The sequence below is a fragment of the Protomyctophum bolini genome, assembly GCF_963924005.1.
Source record: "Protomyctophum bolini genome assembly, chromosome: 4".
Taxonomy (NCBI): domain Eukaryota; kingdom Metazoa; phylum Chordata; class Actinopteri; order Myctophiformes; family Myctophidae; genus Protomyctophum; species Protomyctophum bolini.
This window is the reverse complement of record NC_137865.1, coordinates 45228275-45250774: the sequence shown is the minus strand read 5'-3', so window position 1 is coordinate 45250774 and position 22500 is coordinate 45228275. Positions and strand designations below refer to the sequence as shown.

The window sequence follows — 22500 nt, the reverse complement described above, 5'->3', positions numbered from 1 at the left end:
AGAATGGGTTAAAGAGACTGTCTCAAACACTGCACTGCCAGATGTCAACCATCCAACGCACTGAATATATCACACATAAGTTGACCGTTTCATATCGAACGCTTGGTATTCAGAATGTTAATACGTAGGTAGGAATAAAATTGGATGACCCCAAAAACCCTACAGAAAATAAAATTGCAAAAACTTGACAGTACTGATGCCATTTTGTTTCGCAGCGTCTTCGTAAAATACCACAAAAATAATAGGCAATATAAATGATGTTCTAGTAATGGGGAAATATTGGCGTAAGTACGGTAACTACCATTTATAATATTTTGTTTTTGAGCTCAGTCATTACGCTCTGCAGTAGAATATTGCAGACATTCCTCTTAACTAATTGCAAGAAACCTCTTCCGCCACAAGATGGCGAACATGCGCCGTCATGCAAAGCTAATCAGCTTTAGCAGTCAATCAATCGCTGTAGTCCTAAAGTGCCCAGCAACACAGTGCACACAGCAACAGCATTTCAATTAAGAAGGGGCTGTGTGCAGTTCAAAAGATGCAGACTAACTTATGGGCCTTGGCTTGCCCACAGCAATGAGACAGGGGGAAGAGAGAGAGAGACAGAGAGAGAGACAGAGAAATGAGGAGAATTTTCAATTCATATTATTCTGGGTTTTATTAAGTAGTGTACCTGCTTTTTGTAACATACACACTTGTCCTCTCTAGTAATAATGTATCATCCATTATATATTTATTTTGTTTTTGTACATTATTCATCCAAAATTCGACACTGAAGCGCATTGGTGTGGCCTCTTGTTATGGTTAAATCCTGTGCGTTGTCGTTCGAAAATCAAGCGTGCTGCCTGCGCCCCGGGTGGGTGTGCCGACTGTCTGCACTGACCGACCCTGTACTCAGAAGTTGGGGTTGTTTAGTGTGCGTGCGTCATGCGGTGGCAAAATTGGTCCTTTGAGATGTATTATTATTACTCAGGCATCAACATAGACAAACAGCAGACAAGCTAATGTCATAAATTACCTTTCAATGTTACTGTGTATTGTTTTAACTGGTCGTTCGTAAATAAGCCACACTCTATGATGTCACCGCCCAGTGCACTAAAACAACAGCACATTCCCGCACGCACCCTATAACGTTTTGAGGTAATCTATATATGCATATGATTGCCATGTATGGTTCTGTGCATGCATACTGTTATTGATGTGTGTGTGTGTGTGTGTGTGTGTGTGTGTGTGTGTGTGTGTGTGTGTGTGTGTGTGTGTGTGTGTGTGTGTGTGCGTGCGTGTCATCATACCGCAGTAGCGAAGTTCCAGGCGGCAGTCCTGGTCGCGAGGGGATTAGTGGGGGGGGCGGAGAGCCAATCCCCATATCAGGAAGCTGAGTAAACCTGAAACCCTGCAGCAGCCAATCACAGTGCGGACAAACACAATTCCAAATGAAGGCTACTGTCCAAAGAGACGTGCAATTAATGGAAACATGTAGAATAACTCAAGATGAAAGGTACAGTACGGCACACTAATGCAAGGGGCTTGTCACTTGTCACCCGCAATGATGACAATGCCATGGCCTGCCATGAGTTATTGCTGCATTACATAACAGCGACTGTACACTAGGTCTTCCATGACATGATCGGAGTCAGAAGACTTTGGCAAAACACAATTATTTCAACTATTAAATCCACTTCTGTGTTGGATGGGGGATGTAGATGAAGGCGGCCAGACCATTTTCTACAGTCTATGGGCCAGACAGAGTTTGTATACTTTTATGTACTGTAGGTGAGGTGAGGTGAGGGAAGAGATTATGCAAGTGAGGGTGAATGTGAAAAGTTTAAAATGCTGATTTAATATATTGTGTACACGCATTGCCTTATGCAAAAACTGTTGCCACTGCATTCTAAATTAGCTTTGTCTAGCTCTATTCTCATGTATTCTTTCTTCTGCGTACACAGCATCCACACGTTTCACTGTCATGCAAACATCTCTCTAGAGTCTCTAATAAAACTTTGTTGTTGCCTATCCTATCCTATTCTATTGGAATGGAAAAAAAGAACCTGTTCAAATATTAAGTATGCAGAAATGACTACTACTACTACTACTACTACTACTACCTTTCATTCATTACATTTATAAAACCCAGAGACCTGGTGTCTCTATTTTGGGCATGTCATTACAGGAATATTATTGTTCTACTTTTTGTTTTCTACCAAAAAACAGCAGATCTTCAAGCCCAGAATATGTTGCTTTGTGATGCGTTGTGAGCTTGTAGGTCAGCTATTATAACACACACCGTATAAAACAGGGCATACATTTCTGAGAAAGATGAATATGGAAAATAATTCCGCGCCGACGGCGTCGAGATTCTATTACCCCGTTCCTTCCCACCTCTCGCCTCTCTCCAGTACTTACAGATTCTATTACCCCGTTCCTTCCCACCAGAGCCTCTCTCCAGTAGATTCTATTACCCCGTTCCTTCCCACCAGAGCCTCTCTCCAGTACTTACAGGCTTAGGCAGGCTACACTGATGCATTTCCACATAGCTGGGAGTGCTCCTCTGTCTGCCTCCACAGGGGTGGTTCATGGTCCCCGGGGCGCTCGTCACCCCCTCGCTGTACGGGCTGGTGTGGGAAGGGTTGTAGGCGCTGTGCGCGCTGCTGTGCGCGTGGTGGTGATGGTGGTGGTGGTGGTGGCTGAGGGAGGGGAGATTAAGCCTGAGTTGTGGGTGAGGGTGTTAAAAATAGGCATTTTGAACTCGTACTGTACATTGGATATTTGTGCGACATCAGCGCACAACTAGTCACTCATTCTTGAGATGAGGGACAAAAGTGGAAAAAACATGTCCCACACATAAGAGCCTTATTTTATGTAAAAAATAAATTAATTCATAAAAATAAAAGCACTTGCAAAGTTAAGTGTAATACAGTTGTGTATTATTATGCCCTTAATTTCATTATAATTGTTTTCATATTCCATCTGAATTAGTTAAAAGCAGGCCCTGTACCCAAAAAGGCCTGTATTTAGCCTGTCCCCAGCAAGTGGCCACAATTTCAAACTGCCAAAAAAGTGTCTAATACTGTCACAATCACATAAATATACATACTAAATTAAAGTAGATTGTCAACAACATAGCAAATAATATACACAGTTAATTTTAATTTATATTTTCTATTAAATATCTCATATCAAATGTTCGTCCCACGTCTCCGTCAACTCCGTCAGGTTTTTTTAAAAGTCTTAAATTAATCCGAAAATATTGTCGACAGATTTAGCCTGAAGACTCCTTTTCCAAGTCCCATTTATATTTGTTGCAACAGTGGAGTACCTGGTCTGACAAGCATTCAATTGTTTGATATTTTAAACAAACAATGTTGATAACAATGTGGTCACAGCTTTTACATGTCAACTCCGTCTGCACATTTTTATGATCTTTGTTAAGAATTCCAAAATAATGTTTATTATTTTAGTTTAGGGGTTAGGTTTAGCTAACAAAATTAAGCAAAAACAAAATGGCTACATTGTACTAAAGAGGGTTAAGATGAAAACAAATGCCATTTTGTCAACTCCGTCAGACGTCAACTCCGTCAGATTTTGTGTCTGACGGAGTTGACGTGTATCTGACGGAGTTGACAAAAGTGTTCCTAAAACAATAAAATTATTGTTTTTGAATAATGGGCAGTATTCTAATTTGGCACACAGTTAGAGCATGCCTTAAGGAACATTTTATGGCTATGGGGCCATCACAGATTTGTCTCGTGGTGACCATGGCAGCCATATTACAAAAGAGCCGCCACCTGATGTTATTTTACAATAACTCAAGTTCTACACCACCTAGGATCTTGATTCTGGTGACTAAGACCTCATTTTCAAGGATGAGGGATACAGTGGTACAATTTAGACTTTCCCTGTGACCATGGCAGCCATTTTTCAAAATGGCCGCCACCTGCTGTTATTTTACAATAACTCAAGTTCTACACCACCTAGGATCTTGATTCTGGTGACTAATCATACATTTTCAAGGATGTGGGGTACATTGGTAATATTTAGATTTGTCCTGTGACCATAGCAGCCTTTTTTTTTCAAAATGGCCGCCACCTGCTGTTATTTTACAATAACTCAAGTTTTAGACCACCAAGGATCTTGATTCTGGCGACTAATCATTACATTTTCAAGGATGAACTTTCTCTGGGAGAGGTAAGGGCTTATTTCAGGTGCAGGTTGAGTTTCTACTGACAGGACATTAAAAGGAGGTGGGCTTTCTGGCCTTTGACTTGCCCCTTTCAGGTACAGATGCACAGTTTGACTTCACTGGCCACTGCAGGGAACTGTGGGGGAGAAACTTTGGTCTCTTGACACCCCAATTAGGTTCAGGGTTTTTTTTGGTGGAGACTTGCCTTTCATGACATCTTTGCTGCAGCAGTTGATCTCCTTACTGCCAGTGGTGGCACACTCTGGGTCTCTGGGGCATTGTATCTTGGTGGCCTCCTGCCAGTGTTTCTCCATCCTTCTCCTGAGCTCTGTGTTCTGGGGCTCTGTTATAGTCAACTTACATTGTCTTGGCTGGAGATTGCTTTCCTGCAGGGTCCAGCCCAGTCTTGTGCAGATGGCTGCTGGCCCACCTGGAGGCCCCAACCTCACTTGTTCGGTTGGTGTGATTAGGTGGGGTGGTCTTCCCCAATCAGGATGAGGGGTTTGACCCTTTCAAACGGCAGTCTGGCCAAGTGTCTGTATTTAGTTGTGAGTTTAGATACAGGATACGATTGCTCACCCAGCCCCAGGTGACATGAGGTGAAGGCTCCTTTGATTTGGTAACATTGCTTTGGTTGACATGCTGGGGACACAGAGAAAGACACTGATGCCTTCAGTGTCTGCACATCCTGCCTGATGGTCCTGAAGCCAAATCTTCTGTCTTCAGTCTTTCGCTCACTGTTCACTGCTCACTGTTCACCTCACCGAATTTAGCCCAAGGAGTTTGACCCCTAGTTTGGCCATAGACCCCCTAGTTTGGCCATAGCCACTTGCCCAAATGTGCCGACATGTGCTGACCTCATCACATCTGTGATGATGGCTATGGCCGTTTTTAGCCAACGTAGTGTTTTTTGTGCAAAACTAATGCTTGGAATGGATCCAGAATCATGAAAAGCCCCTAGTTTGACATGCCACATGCTACTTAAAGCATAATGAAATTTAGAACATTTAGCCTTATATTGGTTGTTGATGGTACCCAACTTTCAGCAGCTGTCAAACATGCCCCTAGGGTGGTCAAATAGAAACCAATGTGGGATATGTTAGTAGACACCTTTACAAACATTGGTGAAGAAAATTCTTGGTAAGAAATGTATTCACAGATTTTATATTATTCTGATAATATTCCCTGAGTAAATTGGTAAAATAATAGCAGGTCCACCATTTTTGAAAATGTCTACCATCCATGGTCACAGGATAAATCTAAATAGTACAACTGTATTCCTCACCCTTGAAAATGTATGATTAGTCACCAGAATCAAGATCCTAGGTGGTGTAGAACTTGAGTTATTGGGAAATAACAGAAAGTTGGCGGCCATTTTGAAAAATGTCTACCATGGTCACAGGACAAATCTAAATAGTACCAATGTATCCCACATCCTTGAAAATGTATGATTAGTCACCAGAATCAAGATCCTAGGTGGTGTAGAACTTGAGTTATTGGGAAATAACAGAAAGTTGGCGGCCATTTTGAAAAATGGCTGCCATGTTCACAGGGCAAATCTAAATAGTACCACTGTATTCCTCATCCTTGAAAATGTGGGATTAGTCACCAGAATCAAGATCCTAGGTGGTCTAGAACCTAAATCAGTTAAACTTGTCAACTCCGTCAGATGTTCGTCAACTCCGTCAGACGTTCGTCCCGTGATGTTTTTGTTAATTTCCAAAGAAATAGAAAATTCGCTGTCAAATCTTTTGTGCTTATGTATTGAAACACCAACTGAAATGATACGTAATGATGATTTTTTTTTTTTTTACATGGTTTTCATGTTATAATATTGAAAATAAAGGTTGAAATGACGGTTTTGAGAAATTGGATATTTCATAATAGTGTGATATTGGAACAAAATAATATTAAAAGATTTGTATTACTTAACTTGATTACTGAAAGCCATTATAAGATAACTGAGGACTTTATATTATTGTTGAAATGATAAAATTCAATTAAAAGGGATTTTAGTGTGTCTGACGGAGTTGACATGAATCAGGTATTACCGGTAAGTGCATAAATGTCCCATTTTAGAAAGAAATGTTATGCGAAAAACCTGTTCCTTCTCAAGATTGGTAGTTGAGACCTGTGTCTACAAATACATCTATTTGATTTGAATGTATCTTAAAAAAAAAAAAAATCCAGTTTGAAAAAAGTTTTGTCCCTTATCTCAAGAATGGGTGAAGTATAAATCAGGCATAAGATTAGAATAATTGCATGTGCAGTGTTGATTTTGTCAACAAAAAACAAAGACTACCTTATTTCACTGCTGAAAACGTAACAAAAACTATGGTAAGATGACTAAAGCTATATATATATATATATATATATTAAAAATCACACCCGTGTGAAGTGAGGTTCGCTCTTATCATCGTACATCATCATGCATCATCTCATACTGGCCAATGTCATATTTGTCGTACATTTGACCCAATTTCTCCTTTCATTGTCAACGGCAAATATTGAGACGTGTGGGGTCAAAAGCTAGGCGCCCCTCAAAAAAAAAGGCTAAACTAAATGTAATAAATAACTAAATATACTGACAATTTCGTCAATGAATAAAAACTAGACTAACATGTTAGGGAGGGACTAGTCACTAGTGGATAAGAGATCCAGTAGAACTAAAAGACAAGTCATTTTATGCTTGGTTGCACTCTGAACATAGTCTGATACACGCTTAGCTCACAACGCGTTGCTTTGTGAGCTAGTGGATCGGCTATTTTCAGCATGCAATCAAGTGTAGAATCAGCCATTACATTACATTACATTACATACGTACATTACAACGCCATCAAGGCCAGGCCAAAATATTTTCAATCCACTGTAGATTTATAGTAGGGCTCCATTTTCGTCACCGCTAAAGCCCTTATCCTTAAACTTAGTTATTTGCCTTGTTTTACTATTTTGCAAAACATTTTTGAATAGTTAAAAATGGCCAGTCTACAAGCTCACAACGTGTCAATGTAGATTGGCTAGTTGTACTATTCAAAAAAAAAAATCAAAATAGTAAAAAAAAAAAAGGCAAAGAAGTTTAGGGATAAGGGGTTTAGCGGTGACGAAAATGGAGCCCTTAGTCTAAAACTAAAACTAAAACATTTCAGATGACTAGTAAAATGTAACTAAAACCAACTGCCAAACAAGGAAAACATCTGCTAAATTGAGCTGTGCGCGCCTCTCTCTTTTCTCCACACATTAGAGTGCATTTTGTACATTATGAACTTCTGTGAGAAGCATTTGTGTCTGTGTGGTTGTTTTTGTTTACTTGTTTGGCGGGGATGGGGGGTCGTGGTCCGGAGGAGCCAGGCTGAAGGCGTTGCCTAGCAACATGTGCATCTGCGTGCGGACCTCGTCGATGGAGGGCTGCGAGCTGAGTGTGGAGGAGTCGGAGCCGCGGTGACCCTTGACCCCCAGGCTGCCGGTACCAGTCGACCCGGCGCCGTATCCCAGAGAGCTCATCAGACGATCCATGTTGGTCTCCTCAAAGGGCTCTAGTTCACCCTGGAAGAACACATGACACATGATGTCACTATGTCACTATGTCACTATGCAGTACAGTGGTCTGCCTAAAGCACGCTGTCACTATGCAGTACAGTGGTCTGCCCAAAGCACGCAGTCACTATGCCATATGCAGTACAGTGGTCTTCCACTGCTGGCCTGCTCGCTTTGCCTAAAAAAAATGGCAACTAAAAAATACGGGGAAGCAGCTTTTTGCTTCTACGGGCCGACGGCGTGGAACAAACTCCCACTGTACCTTCGACAGGCAGCCTCTGTAGACATTTTGAAAGCACAGCTCAAGACCCACTTCTACACTCTTGCTTTTGACCTTTTACATTTTTTTGTTATTCATGTATTGCATTACTGCTATTATTTTTAATGTTTTATGCCTTGCTTTTCTTTTCTTTCTTTCTCCATTGCTCTGTAAAGCACTTTGAGCTGCATTTGATGTCATGAAAGGTGTTTATAAATATCCTTGAAAATGAAAGAAAGGGTCTCGCACACTGCGTCAACGTTTCAGTCGATTAGACCATTCTGACCTGAGATCAGATTCATACGAGGTTTCCACTGAACACACACTGGTCTGATAAACCCATTCTGACCTGAGATCAGATTCTAAAAATGTCAGTCGTTCTTCGATTTTTTCAAAAATAGCAGACCTACAAGCTCGTAGCGCGCCACTTGGTGGCGCGCTATGAGCTTGTAGATCTGCTATTTTTCAATAGCTAAAGCATAACATGATGATAACACCAAAATGGGTTCCCGTTCAGAATGGGTTAAACAGACTTTCATCAGGACAGACAATGTCTGTCCTGATGAAGGTCTCATCGAACGAAACGTTGACGCAATAAAGAGCAACATTTTTGGCAAGTTTCTGACAGTGTGCAGGATCCTTTCTTTGATTTTCAAGGATAACATTTTTAAGTATGCTTTATTGCCCTACGCACCTGTCACTATAGCCTTCTGAGGTGTGCTGTGCATCTGCCTTTTGCTAAAAAAATTAAAGGTGTTATACAAATAAAGTTTTATTATTATTATTTATTGATTGGGATAGGATTCCAGGATTGGAATACCTGCGCTGTTTTGTCGCTAATAAAATTAGCGACATGAGTACTTTTGGTACTTTAAGTACATTATGATACCAATTACATTTGTACTTTTGCTAGAGTACATTTTTAATTCAGGACTTTTACTTGTAACAAGTATTTCTACATCGCAGTATTGATACGTTTACTTAAGTAAAAGATTTGAGTGGGGTTTTTTCCACCACCACAAAGGACCGCATCATGTCCAAAAGCTGGTATGCTCTTTTAACCCATTCTGACCTGAGATCAGATTCATACGAGGTTTTCCACTGGACACACACTGGTCTGATTAACCCATTCTGACCTGAGATCAGATTCTAAAAATGTCAGTCGTTCTTCGATTTTTCAAAAAATAGCAGACCTACAAGCTCGTAGCGCGCCACTCGGTGGCGCGCTATGAGCTTGTAGATCTGCTATTTTTCAATAGCTAAAGCATAACATGATGCCAACACCAATATGGGTTCCCGTTCAGAATGGGTTAAATTAACGATCAGGATTGTCCTGTGCAGTAGAAATAGATAATACCGTAGACGTATTCATCCAAGATACAACATCATCACAGACTCGTAGAATGCAGGTAAGCTGCAGGTTCCACACAGCGATAAATAATGTTGTTTCTGACAGCTCTACAAAGCAACAACACACATTTATAAAGCTGATGAGATCGGACTACATATCTATTAGCTATACACCCACCCACACACACACACACACACACAGCTGCAGTCGCACGCACGCACGCACCCACACACTCACACACACGCGCATGCACACGGTTATCCATGCTGCATTACAAAGTGTTCAGCACATCCTAGGCTATTAAAGCGCTATCGAGTTTCCCATCTGAATCCATGAATAGGCTATAATGATATTCAGAAGCCATTGACATTCAGCTATAGGTAGGTAGCATGGCTGCTGCCACTATATACTGCATCACAGGCCAGCAGGAAGAGATTACGCCCTCGCTCCTCCTGCCTGCTTCTCAATCTGTCTTTATGTCTCGCTCTGCCTCTTTTCCTCTCTCCATTCCTATTTTCTCCATTTGCTGTCTTTCAAATGAGAAACTCTTCTCCCCGTGGACCCTTCATCTGATCTTCCTTTATTCGTCTCACTTTACTCGTTCCCTCTCGACTCTTTGTGAGGAGGTTTATGAAGTTCATTGGAAGGTAATTTGCTAATCCTCTACGTCTAAATTCTGCGCTGCATTCTGAAGCTTAGAGGGGAGAATTGGGACTGGCAGAGAGAGAGGCAGCTAGAGAGAGAGATATAGATGGAAAGAAAGAGATGGAGACAGAGATGAGACTGGAGGATTAGCCTCATGTACTGTACTGTAGGTGATAAAGTGGCAGAGCTTTCATATGTGCCAGTCCCTGTGTGACCTCATTGGAAGAAAGAAAGTATGAAAGTAGAAGAAAGACAGACAGACAGACAGACAGACACACAGTAGGACAGACAGACAGACAGACAGACAGACAGACAGACAGACAGACAGACAGACAGACAGACAGACAGACAGACAGACAGACAGACAGACAGACAGACAGACAGACAGACAGACAGACAGACAGACAGACAGACAGACAGACAGACAGACAGACAGTAGGACAGACAGACAGACAGTAGGACAGACAGACAGACAGACAGACAGACAGACAGACAGACAGACAGACAGACAGACAGACAGACAGACAGACAGACAGACATGTACTCACATCATAGCCGTTGTTGCGTATGCCTCTTCGGGAGCGTTCTCTCAACACCAGTAGGTCCATCTCAGCCTCCACTGGGCTGGGGCTGCTCAGTGACTGCCGACTCCAGTAGGTAGGCTCTCTGGGATGGGAGTACCTGGACAAATACACACATCGTCAACCGTCTGCTATATACTACTTCTTCTTTTCCTGTCTTTGAAGCATGTGGTTAGATGACAGTTTCCCATTTCTTTACACAGTCTTTTGCATTATTGTTGAACTCTGCGAGATCTTTTAAGCTGCAAGAGGGCTGCATCGTATGGTGCTCTTCTCCACATTCACAGATGGTTCTGTCGGTTTTAAATGTATTTATTCATCACTGCCTAGAGTAGACACTATCGTCTTTTGACGTCTTTACCCTTATGGCTTTAGTGATTGACGTTTGCGCTACTCTATGCCGAATTGAAGTGGTCTCAGACCCAGACTTTCTTTTTCTCTCCCTGGAAATAAAGACGTCTGTGTTTCCGAGGCTACGGTCACTGTGACCTTGTCTCCGTCTCGTTACCTCTTGTGACAACCCGCAAAGGAGGCCCTCTTCTCCTCGGCCGTCATTGGCTCCTTGAGACCGTTGTCATGACGACCGAGCCGGGCGTCGCGGAGGCCGTAGTTGTGGCCCCTGCTCTCGGACAGGGAGAACTCCCCGTAGCCCTTCCTCCTGGCCTTCTGCCGCAGCTTGTTCCTGTACTGCTCGATGTCAGACTTCTGCTTCAGGCCGCTGTGGGCCGCCTGCATCCACGCATAATAGAGAAAAGGCTAGTGTTGATTTTGACGGCAAATTTAGATTTAGTTAGTCATAGTCTTTTGACTCAAATTAAATGTTGTTTTAGTCTTATTTTATCAAATCAAAATCAAATCAAACTTTATTTGTATAGCACATTTCCAACGACCGAGGTGGAACCAAAGTGCTTCACATCACAGAGCATAAAAACATACATCGAGGCAAAAGAAGAGGATAGGAAGATAAATTAAAGCAAAGAATTAAAGGAAGGAAAAGCATTATATAAAAAATGTCAGAACAGAACAAGGTCATTTTGGGCTTTAAAAACAAACGTTAAAATCTTAAAATCAATCCTAAAATGGACAGGGAGCCAGTGGAGGGAGGCGAGGACTGGGGAGATATGGTCACGCCTATTTGTGCCAGTGAGGAGGCGAGCGGCGGCGTTCTGTACGAGCTGTAGACGTCTGATTGCTGACAGGTCGATGCCTGCATAAAGTGCATTACAATAATCGAGTCTTGAAGATATGAACGCGTGAATGACTCTCTCAAGGTCAGTACGGGGCAGATATAGGTCTTTACCCTAGCCAGAAGCCTTAATTGAAAGAAACTGGCCTTGACCACAAGAGCTAATATGCTTATCGAATTTTAAGTTACTGTCAAACGTGACTCCAAGACTCTTGACTGAGGACCGGATGTTGGCACTGAGGGGACCGAGAGGGGTGATGGGAGAGCTTGGGTCGTGGTTGAAAATGATGACTTCGGTCTTGCTTTCATTCAAAGTGAGGAAGTTTGTGTTCAACGTGCATCCAATGTCACCTGGAAGGCTGAAATGTTATTCTGGCAGGCCTTGATGGCATCGTAATGTCAGATTTTACACTTGGATGCACGTTGAAAATAGCCGATCTACAAGCTTTCCAAACTTAACCCGCTTTAATGACTTTAGTCTGCAGTAGCTTAATGACTAGTATTCAAATTTCAACGCGTACTGCCATGCATTGTGAGCTTGTACATGTTATATTTTCAGTCCCCCGAGTGCAACGAAACATAAAAGAATCTCTTCTCATTAGTCCCTCCCTAATATTAAAGTCTAGTTTAAATTTTTTGACGAAATTGTCAGTATATTTAGTCATAGTTTTAGATATCATGGATCATTTCTTTTTTTTAAATACCTATTAATTAAAACAACAACTTTAGTATACTGTATGTTTTAAACTGTAATTAAATTGATTGGTTTCTTATTAATTATGAACATAATCCATGCATCCATCCATGCCGATCTAACCCGTTCATCATTGCAACAGTAACCCTGGATGTCTACAGAATACATTATCAAGAGATATTGCAGCTCGTAAAGTATCTGTCCCGTAACAGTAGACTGGGCGTGAGATCTCGGTTTAATTTGTCCAACCTCTGGGGACACAAACAATCACTTATAAATCACCACAAACGACCCTGACTGCAGAGGAGACTTGGATGGGATTGAAGGAGCGAGAGGCAAGGTGGGTGGGAGTGGGACAGACCAAGTGGGAGTGCATCATGTATTTAGAAGGTTCCTGACAGTTTTCTGAAAAAAGCTATGTTTCTATGTCAGTCGCACTTCGATTTTTTCAAAAATAGCAGACCTACAAGCTCGTAGCGTGGCACTCGGTGGCGTGCTATGAGCTTGTAGATCTGCTATTTTTCAATAGCTAAAGCATAACATGATGCTAACACCAAAAGGGGTTCCCACCCAAAATAGTTTAAGGAGCAGTGGTGGTAAAAGTACTCAAATGTTTTACTTACGTTACAAGTAAAGGTCCAGAATTCTAAATTTACTTGAGTAAAAGTACAAAAGTATTGGCATTTTGCCTGGTCGTGACCGGGGAAATGAACACAAGAATTGTTGGTCATCTTTTGTTTATTCTGCAGTGACAGACATAGCACAGATTCAAAACCCTGGAAATTGTCCCAGACCACCAGCTCTGTCTGTCTCTCTGTGATGTTCACTCTGCTCTCCCGACAGTCCTCCTTCTCGTCTCGAGAGCTAAAGTTGCCAGATATTCACAGAAATATCCATGTCCTTAATAACACATGTACTGTAGCTCTCTCTATCACTTTGGCCTTTAAGCTGATCGGCTAATTATAGACATATCAAATGTGTTTAATCCTCATAACAGATGGGACTTGAGACAACATGCATGGTCAAATGGTCAGTGTGTGGTGCACGCTGTCATATCAAATGGTCAGTGGGATGAGAGGCATTCTTGTTCTTAATATAGTTCAGACTTCAGAGCATGGACATGACACAGCCTCTCTCTCTCTCTCTCTCTCTCTCTCTCTCTCTCTCTCTCTCAGAGCATGGACATGACACAGCCTCTCTCTCTCTCTCTCTCTCTCTCTCTCTCTCTCAGAGCATGGACATGACACAGCCTCTCTCTCTCTCTCTCTCTCTCTCTCAGAGCATGGACATGACACAGCCTCTCTCTCTCTCTCTCTCTCTCTCTCTCTCTCTCTCTCTCTCTCTCTCAGAGCATGGACATGACACAGCCTCTCTCTCTCTCTCTCTCTCTCTCTCTCAGAGCATGGACATGAGTGACACAGCCTCTCTCTCTCTCTCTCTCTCTCTCTCTCTCTCTCTCAGAGCATGGACATGACACAGCCTCTCTCTCTCTCTCTCTCTCTCTCTCAGAGCATGGACATGAGTGACACAGCCTCTCTCTCTGACAGAAGTATTGAAGTACAAACTGAACTCCCTGGGCAACCAGTGACCTCCAGGAAAGTCTGGATGGCAACCGAGGAAGGTCTGTGACGCTGGAGACAGTGGAGAGACAGCTGACCTCCAGGAAAGTCTGGCAGGACAACAGGGGTTAGCAACGTCTGTTGCAGCACTCGCAAGAGGGCACCACGCAAGCTACAATATTACAATATTTGCCTCTGAGATGTAGTGGAGTAGAAGTAAAATAAAAGTATTGAAAATTGGAAATACTCGAGTAAAGTACAAATACCTCAACATTGTACTTAAGTACAGTACTTAAGTAAATGTACTTAGTTACTTTCCACCACCGGTATATGGAGCATATCTCCTGTTTCCATAGCTTGATGAACAAGTACTGCCCTGGACATGACCCTACTGTACGGCACAGGGACTTTGTGGAGTGCCACTGCCAACTAGTCTGGAACTCACCTATGCTACGCGACATGAGACTGATTAATTGGAGCGACAGAGAGAGAGAGAGGAGTGTGTGTGTGCGTCAATTTAACAAAGGTGCAGACGATCAGAAATCAGCAGAGAGTGATCGACGTTTGCGCTACTCTATGCCGTATTGAAGTGACTCGGACCCAGACTTTTTTTTTCCCTCCCTGGAAATAAAAACGTCCAGGTTTCCAAGGCTACTGCCAACTGAAGCAGTTATTATAGGCACTGGTTATCATTTTTTATGTATGACTCGGCCAGGGATTGAACTCAGTCTCAGGAGAGACACTCAGACTGGGTGGTTGTGAAATTATTGTATAGCGACAAGATCTGGATTCTAAATATATATGGCTCCTTGAGAAAATGCACCCCTGGGAATTCACAACAACATCAATACATCATGACAACAATCCCAAAAGGGAAATTAATGTATAGATATAAGAATACACCTCGTGATATCCTGCTACAACATGTGTGGTGAAAATCAATACTAATCAAGATGCAACCAGATGAAGTTGCCGCTTCTAGATGACAGGACAATGCTACAGCGCGTCTACAAAATGATGACTTTTTATTACCATGGGTATGTGTGTGTGTGTGTGTGTGTGTGTGTGTGTGCAGACTGAGACTCACCTCTCCATTGAGGACGACGACAGAGTCTTGACTATGGGAGGACGATGAAGGGTATGAGTAGGTTGGCAGGGCTGTCATGGGTTTAATGGTGATCAGACGCAGAGAGCCCGTGTGGTCCTCATAGGGGTCTGCAAACACAGTAGAGCAGTGGTTCTCAAACCGTTTCATGTCAAGGACCCCCCAAATTAGCCCACAGGCCCCCAATTGAATAGACATGCCAGGGACCCCCATAAGAGAAGATTTTTACGGCTCTAGCAGTGACTCTCAACCATTTTAATTTCAAGGACCCCAGGCAGTTTGCATTAGGCCCATTTAATGGCATTGCTATCTCATGGAACCCCAATTTATATTGTAAAATCACTGTTAATCACTTTAACTCTGAGAGTGTACAAATGCATTCCATACCGGTAGTCAATTCCATTTGTACAATCTCAATAAGGGTCCCATAAGGGTCCATTTGGTTCCTAACTATCATTTAGCTGGGGGACCCCCTGGAACTCCCTCAACTCCCTCCTCAAGGATGAAGAGTCAAAGCAAACTTGTGCCTCATCGAGGGACCAATGTCAAAACATTATAGTGGAGGAAAATGTACAATATTTGCTTCCTCGAACACTGGGTCGAACACTGGGTCGAACACTGGGTCGAACACTGGGTAGAACACTGGGTCGAACACTGGGTCGAACACTGGGTAGAACACTGGGTCGAACACTGGGTAGAACACTGGGTAGAACACTGGGTCGAACACTGGGTCGAACACTGGGTCGAACACTGGGTCGAACACTGGGTCGAACACTGGGTAGAACACTGGGTAGAACACTGGGTCGAACACTGGGTAGAACACTGGGTCGAACACTGGGTAGAACACTGGGTCGAACACTGGGTCGAACACTGGGTCGAACACTGGGTCGAACACTGGGTCGAACATGAGAACACTGGGTCGAACACTGGGTCGAACACTGGGTCGAACACTGGGTCGAACATGAGAACACTGGGTAGAACATGAGAACACTGGGTAGAACACTGGGTAGAACACTGGATCGAACACTGGGTCGAACACTGGGTCGAACACTGGGTCGAACATGAGAACACTGGGTAGAACACTGGGTCGAACACTGGGTCGAACACTGGGTAGAACACTGGGTAGAACACTGGGTAGAACACTGGGTCGAACACTGGGTCGAACACTGGGTCGAACACTGGGTCGAACACTGGGTCGAACACTGGGTCGAACACTGGGTCGAACACTGGGTCGAACACTGGGTCGAACACTGGGTCGAACACTGGATCGAACACTGGGTCGAACACTGGGTCGAACACTGGGTCGAACACTGGGTCGAACATGAGAACACTGGGTAGAACACTGGGTCGAACACTGGGTCGAACACTGGGTCGAACACTGGGTCGAACATGAGAACACTGGGTCGAACACTGGGTCGAACACTGGGTCGAACATGAGAACACTGGGTCGAACACTGGGTCGAACACTGGGTCGAACACTGGGTCAAACATGAGAACACTGGGTCGAACACTGGGTCGAACACTGGGTCGAACACTGGGTCAAACATGAGAACACTGGGTCGAACACTGGGTCGAACACTGGGTCGAACACTGGGTCGAACATGAGAACACTGGGTCGAACACTGGGTCGAACATGAGAACACTGGGTCGAACACTGGGTCGAACATGAGAACACTGGGTAGAACACTGGGTAGAACACTGGGTCGAACACTGGGTCGAACACTGGGTAGAACACTGGGTAGAACACTGGGTCGAACACTGGGTCGAACACTGGGTCGAACACTGGGTAGAACACTGGGTAGAACACTGGGTCGAACACTGGGTCGAACACTGGGTCGAACACTGGGTCGAACACTGGGTAGAACACTGGGTAGAACACTGGGTCGAACACTGGGTCGAACACTGGGTCGAACACTGGGTAGAACACTGGGTCGAACACTGGGTCGAACACTGGGTCGAACATGAGAACACTGGGTCGAACACTGGGTCGAACACTGGGTCGAACACTGGGTCGAACATGAGAACACTGGGTCGAACACTGGGTCGAACATGAGAACACTGGGTCGAACACTGGGTCGAACATGAGAACACTGGGTCGAACACTGGGTCGAACATGAGAACACTGGGTCGAACACTGGGTCGAACACTGGGTCGAACACTGGGTCGAACACTGGGTCGAACATGAGAACACTGGGTCGAACACTGGGTCGAACATGAGAACACTGGGTCGAACACTGGGTCGAACATGAGAACACTGGGTAGAACACTGGGTCGAACATGAGAACACTGGGTCGAACACTGGGTCGAACACTGGGTCGAACACTGGGTAGAACACTGGGTCGAACATGAGAACACTGGGTCGAACATGCCTGACTGTTAATGCGAGTCACTGCACGTATGGAAATGTTTGCTCTCGTTACTCATATGGCCCTCATTAGCTTAATTAGCTTTCCCATGGAAACATTAGCATAGTGTGTACATGTATGCGTGTGCGTGTGTGTGTGTGTGCGTGTTTGTGTGTGTGTGTGTGTGTGCGTGTGTGCATGCCGTACAAGTTCCCTTTGCATTAAATGATGTGCATCACAAAGCATAAAAGGAACCAAGGAGGGTGAACACTGAACCGCGGATGTATGTTCACATCCTTCTCCCTGCAGCGGGAGTAAAGAATGGGTGTTTGGCTGTGACTCAGAGGATGCCAGACCTCTTCATTGAAGAGCTAGAAAAGACTGCCGGCAGCTATAAAGCCCACGCTGTTGGTGTTGGCACTTATCTCGGTTAGAACGCAGGGAGTTTAAAGTTAGTTACTGTTGATATTTGTATTCAACTTGTGTGCTGCTTGACAGTTAAAAACATGGCATTTAACCCATTTTGACCTGAGATCAGATTCTAAAAATGTCTTCTACATCCTGACAGTTTTCTGAAAAAGCTATGTTTCTATGTCAGTCGTTCTTTGATTTTTCAAAAATAGCAGACCTACAATCTCGTAGCGCGCCACTCGGTGGCGCGCTATGAGCTTGTAGATCTGCTATTTTTCAATAGCTAAAGCATAATATCAAAAGGGGTTCCCGCCCAAAATGGGTTGCACACTGTCTGCACCAGGTCCAAAATACATAGTGGTGATGGTAAAATAACAGAATAGTATTATTATAATATTGTTTTAGCCTATTATCAATTATCAGTCTTCCCTTAGAGTGAGAAGAAAGGGGGGATAGCCCGTCTCTCCTTTTCTTACTAGTGCTATACAATACACAATTCATACTTGAATGAATAGCTAAACATATTTGCATTATTTTCATGATCAGTTTATATTATTTTTTCATATTCTCTAACAAGCATTTGATTAGAAGTTAATTCATGTATATTGCACGCCATTTTCAGCAGTGCTTTGTTTTGTTTTCATTGTGATAAATACGAATCCCCGCTGTTTATTGGTGCCGGAATACATCAAAGCACATTTAGAGTGCTAAATTAAAGAACAAATTGCAGTTGCAAACAAGGCAAAACTGCCCCACACACAAAAGCACTGTGTAAACTATTTAATATAGCAATGTTTCAGACCTTATTCTTCATGCATATAAATATAACCCTGAAATACCGTATATAGCATAATAGGGGATCATTTGAATAATAAATACTTATTGCAATAACTTTTCCACAGAAGCCCAATAGCTGGGGGCGCACTTGTAAAGATTTGGCTTTTGGTGACTAGTTTTTTAATTTTGGCTTCGTGTTATTAGGTATGGATATAAGGTTTTCAAAAAGCTGTGCAAACGTATTGGGAGCGCCCCCTAGTGGTCTGTTTGCACAGACTCAAATATTAGACACATAGTTATGGTAGAAAACCAAAATAATTTATCAAATAGATTTTACCATGGATTCTGTTACTATTGGGTGTGATAAATAACATACTCAAATTTTAGGAAAAACAAAATTCAAGAAGCCAAATCTTGGTGATTTCTAACGAGTTCGCCCACAGCTATAAAGTCTTTTGAGAACTCTTCTGATCCCAATTAGTTTTTTTCCCTATCCTTTACTATGTTTTATTACTTTCCTATGATCATCTATTTGTCTTTATTCCTAAAACTAATAACTCTATTAATCTTTCATTTTCTATGTCACTGCCTCGCCATATATATTTTTTTTTAAAGATCCCCTTCCAATTTGTGAAAAGATCACTTTTTCGTCCATCTCCTTATATTCTCCTGTTTTCCAGAGGCCTTGTACTTCCAAAGGCTTAGAGGGGAAAATGGAACAATTACTCATCCCAACCTTTCCTCCTGGCATCCGTTCATTCCGCAGAATAAACACTATAAATCAAACAAATTACTGTGAACACCACTGGCCTGCTGATGCAAAAGAGATTGAAAAATCACAGTGTTTCAGAATGTCACCGAACAGAAGCTCTGCCGTTATCGGGTGTGTTTTCAGGTCCAGAAAGAATTCCGTTTGGTAAACTACGAAGAAATCATTTGTAGTGCGTTTACTGACACCATTGATAAGCACACGTACCGCTGAAGAGTCCCCCCTTGTGATGATATGTATGTACAGTTTGAGTCACTGTTTTTTGAGTTCTAGAATCTAGATCAACACTAACACACTTCTCACTTCTCAATGTGCAATTTTGCACATGTTTGCAGTGATCACTGTGAAACTAAAAGTAAAATAAAAAAGGAAAAAAAGTATGAAACGTAATGCTTCGCTGCTGGTAAAAGAAATCCAAAAAACGTGGAAGTATACTTTGTGCTACAACAAATTTGACACCGATGACTGGTTTGTGAGATTAGCTCAGGACACACAGACAGACTTTCATGTAGACGAGTAGGCCCCTACAAAGCCACACAATTAAACTAAGAGCTCTATTTTCGTCCCTGCCTTTTCCCTGTGACACTGTCCGCATGTCAGTCGCTGCCCACAAGTCCACCTGCTGCCAGGAAATTATGGGTATAGCAGCTTGCACTGTCCCTAAATGGTATTTTAGTCCAGCGTTACCCGATATCCATTATGCCAACACCATTACTTTACCCAAAATGGCTATTTTGGTCACACACATTTGGGAAAGCGCTAAGCGCATATAGCACCCGTAAGCCGTAATGCCAAGTCAGTTTGGTATAGAGTAGGGTTGGGTGACGATACGAATATATCGGCAATCGTGGATTGGATGAGTCTATCGCCAAATTCTTTGTCTGTCTGCCCAGTGTCCCCCCAGTGCCTCCCCAATGTCTGCCCAGGCCCCCCCTAGTGACTCCCCAGTGCCTCCCCATGCAGTGCCTCCCCAGTGCCTCCAGTGTCCCCCCAGTGCCTACCCCAATTAAATTGGCTGCCCTTTGCCCCCCCTTGAGGCCCTGTTTAGGAGTAGGGCTTTGAGGAGGGCCAGGAAGATCATGGCTGACCCTGCACACCCAGGCCACAATCTTTTTGCCCTGCTCCCCTCAGGCAGGAGGTTGCGTTCTCTAAAGATTGTGAAGGCCCGACACTCAAACAGCTTTTTCCCCACGGCTAGAACTCCTCAATGCTCCTGTCCCCCCCTGACCCTCCCTTCATCCCCACTCAGAGTGGAATGGACTGACTTGTGCTCTGAATTGACCTGAACACTCTCTGCACTTTATATTTATTCATTATTCATTGTTGTTTGCACTGTCTTGTCCTGTTTTGCACCTGTCCTAATGTTATGTACTGTAACTGCATTCTGCTGTCTCACCAAACTAAATTCCTAACATGTTTACATGTCATGGCAATAAAGACTTCTGATTCTGACGTCACGTAGATGATACTTTGGTATGGTAAGGAAGAGGTGTCATTTCCAGGTGTTATTTTGCCTGTTTAATTAATCTTTTCGCTTGATACCGTTTCATAGAGAGGCAATACAATCACGATCTATATACCAAATGGAACTGGAACCTTATAGATTACACAGCACTTTTACATTTAAAAAATGCTTCTGATATGATCGAGTTAAATAGTTAAATAAAAATTGGTACATAATCGTTTTGTCTGTCTGTCTGGAAAATAATTGTGTTTAAAAATATCGTGAAAAATCGTATCGTGAAGGTAATATTCGAATCGTGATTGGAAACGTATCGTGAGTTCAGTGAATTGTTACAGCCTATTCTATAGTTAGTATAGTAGCTTAATGACTACAATTAGGGCGGCGGTGGCTCAGGGGTAGAGTGCCTGGATGGGAACCGTAAGGTTGCCAGTTCAAACCCGGGCTCCCCCAGAGTTACTGTCGAAGTGTCCTTGAGCAAGACACTGAACCCCTAATTGCTCCCGATGTGCTAGTTGGTGCCTTGCATGGTTTCCGCTGCCATCGGTGTATGAATGGGTGAATGTAATGCACAATCTATGTAAAGCGCCTTGGATAAAGGCGCTATATAAATGCACCATTTACCATTTACCATTAAGTCATTCTTTTATTAATAGTATTTATGACAAGTTTTTTTTTATATCCAATGTATTTGTATTTAAGTTCATAAAGTTAACATAGAAGTAAATGCATTTGAAATTAAATAGAATTGTTACCTTTCAGGATTCTAATTCAAAAATAGCAAAAAAGAATTCAAGGTTTCCAATTAAAATATAGCACAAATAGCAGATCTACAAGCTCAAACGTGTTTTGTGCTTATAGATCGTCTATTTTTGTGACAAACCTTTTGTAGGGCATTCATTTACAAAAGAAAAAAAAAAGTTAAAATATACTGAGATAAGAGGTTTCTGCCTGCACATATATATGCACATATATGACATATATATATACATGTATATGCAAAGTGGCCCTCTGGAGTGAGTGTAGAAATATAATGTATGTCAAGCACTGCCTCTGGAGTGAGTATAATATATCAGTTTTACTGCCAGGAATGGTATACTCCAGGTTACTGTCGCTATATACGATATACAACATACCCGCCTTTTGTTTTATGCGTTTAATCCGCCGTATTGTAATAAATAAAAAGAAACTCTGTCTTCGCCACGGAGAAAGAGACTAGATGGTTTCGTTTTGATGACGAAACCGGAAATCGTCACATGCTGTGGGCTGCTAGGGCTTCTGGGAAATTGAGGCCAATGCAAATGAATGGGGTACAACGCCTCATGGAGACGGGTCTTGTGCTGCGTCTTCCGGGTGCACCAAGATGGCGGATGGTACGATCGGATCACAACAAACCGAGGGACCTTTTTTCGCTGGATTCTCGCGGATTAAAAACCCAAATAATTCAGCGTATGCTCTAAAGGTAATACAACAATCTCGGCAGTGAAAGGGGGTTGATTAAAATGCGGGTTACGCGTTTAAACCAGTCAAACTGATATAGTGGCCCTCTGGAGTTTAGAAATATACTTTAGTGGTCCTCTCCATCATCACCCTCTGGAGTTTAGAAATATACTTTAGTGGTCCTCTCCATCATCAAAGTTGC

The 22500-nt window shown here is 42.9% G+C and overlaps 1 protein-coding gene across 1 annotated transcript in view; it reads right to left on the bottom strand.

The window, feature by feature from the left end:
• The window catches only part of kiaa1549la (KIAA1549-like a), a gene marked incomplete at its 5' end in the record, with an annotated part of 117599 nt that overhangs the window by 2773 nt on the left and 92326 nt on the right, over positions 1 to 22500 (bottom strand). Inside the window, 6 exons of the mRNA XM_080762257.1 lie at positions 1293 to 1393; positions 2498 to 2684; positions 7488 to 7723; positions 10518 to 10650; positions 11059 to 11279; positions 15077 to 15204. Coding sequence (XP_080618383.1) covers positions 1293 to 1393; positions 2498 to 2684; positions 7488 to 7723; positions 10518 to 10650; positions 11059 to 11279; positions 15077 to 15204 — 1006 coding nt within the window. The remainder of the gene's footprint in view (positions 1 to 1292; positions 1394 to 2497; positions 2685 to 7487; positions 7724 to 10517; positions 10651 to 11058; positions 11280 to 15076; positions 15205 to 22500) is intronic.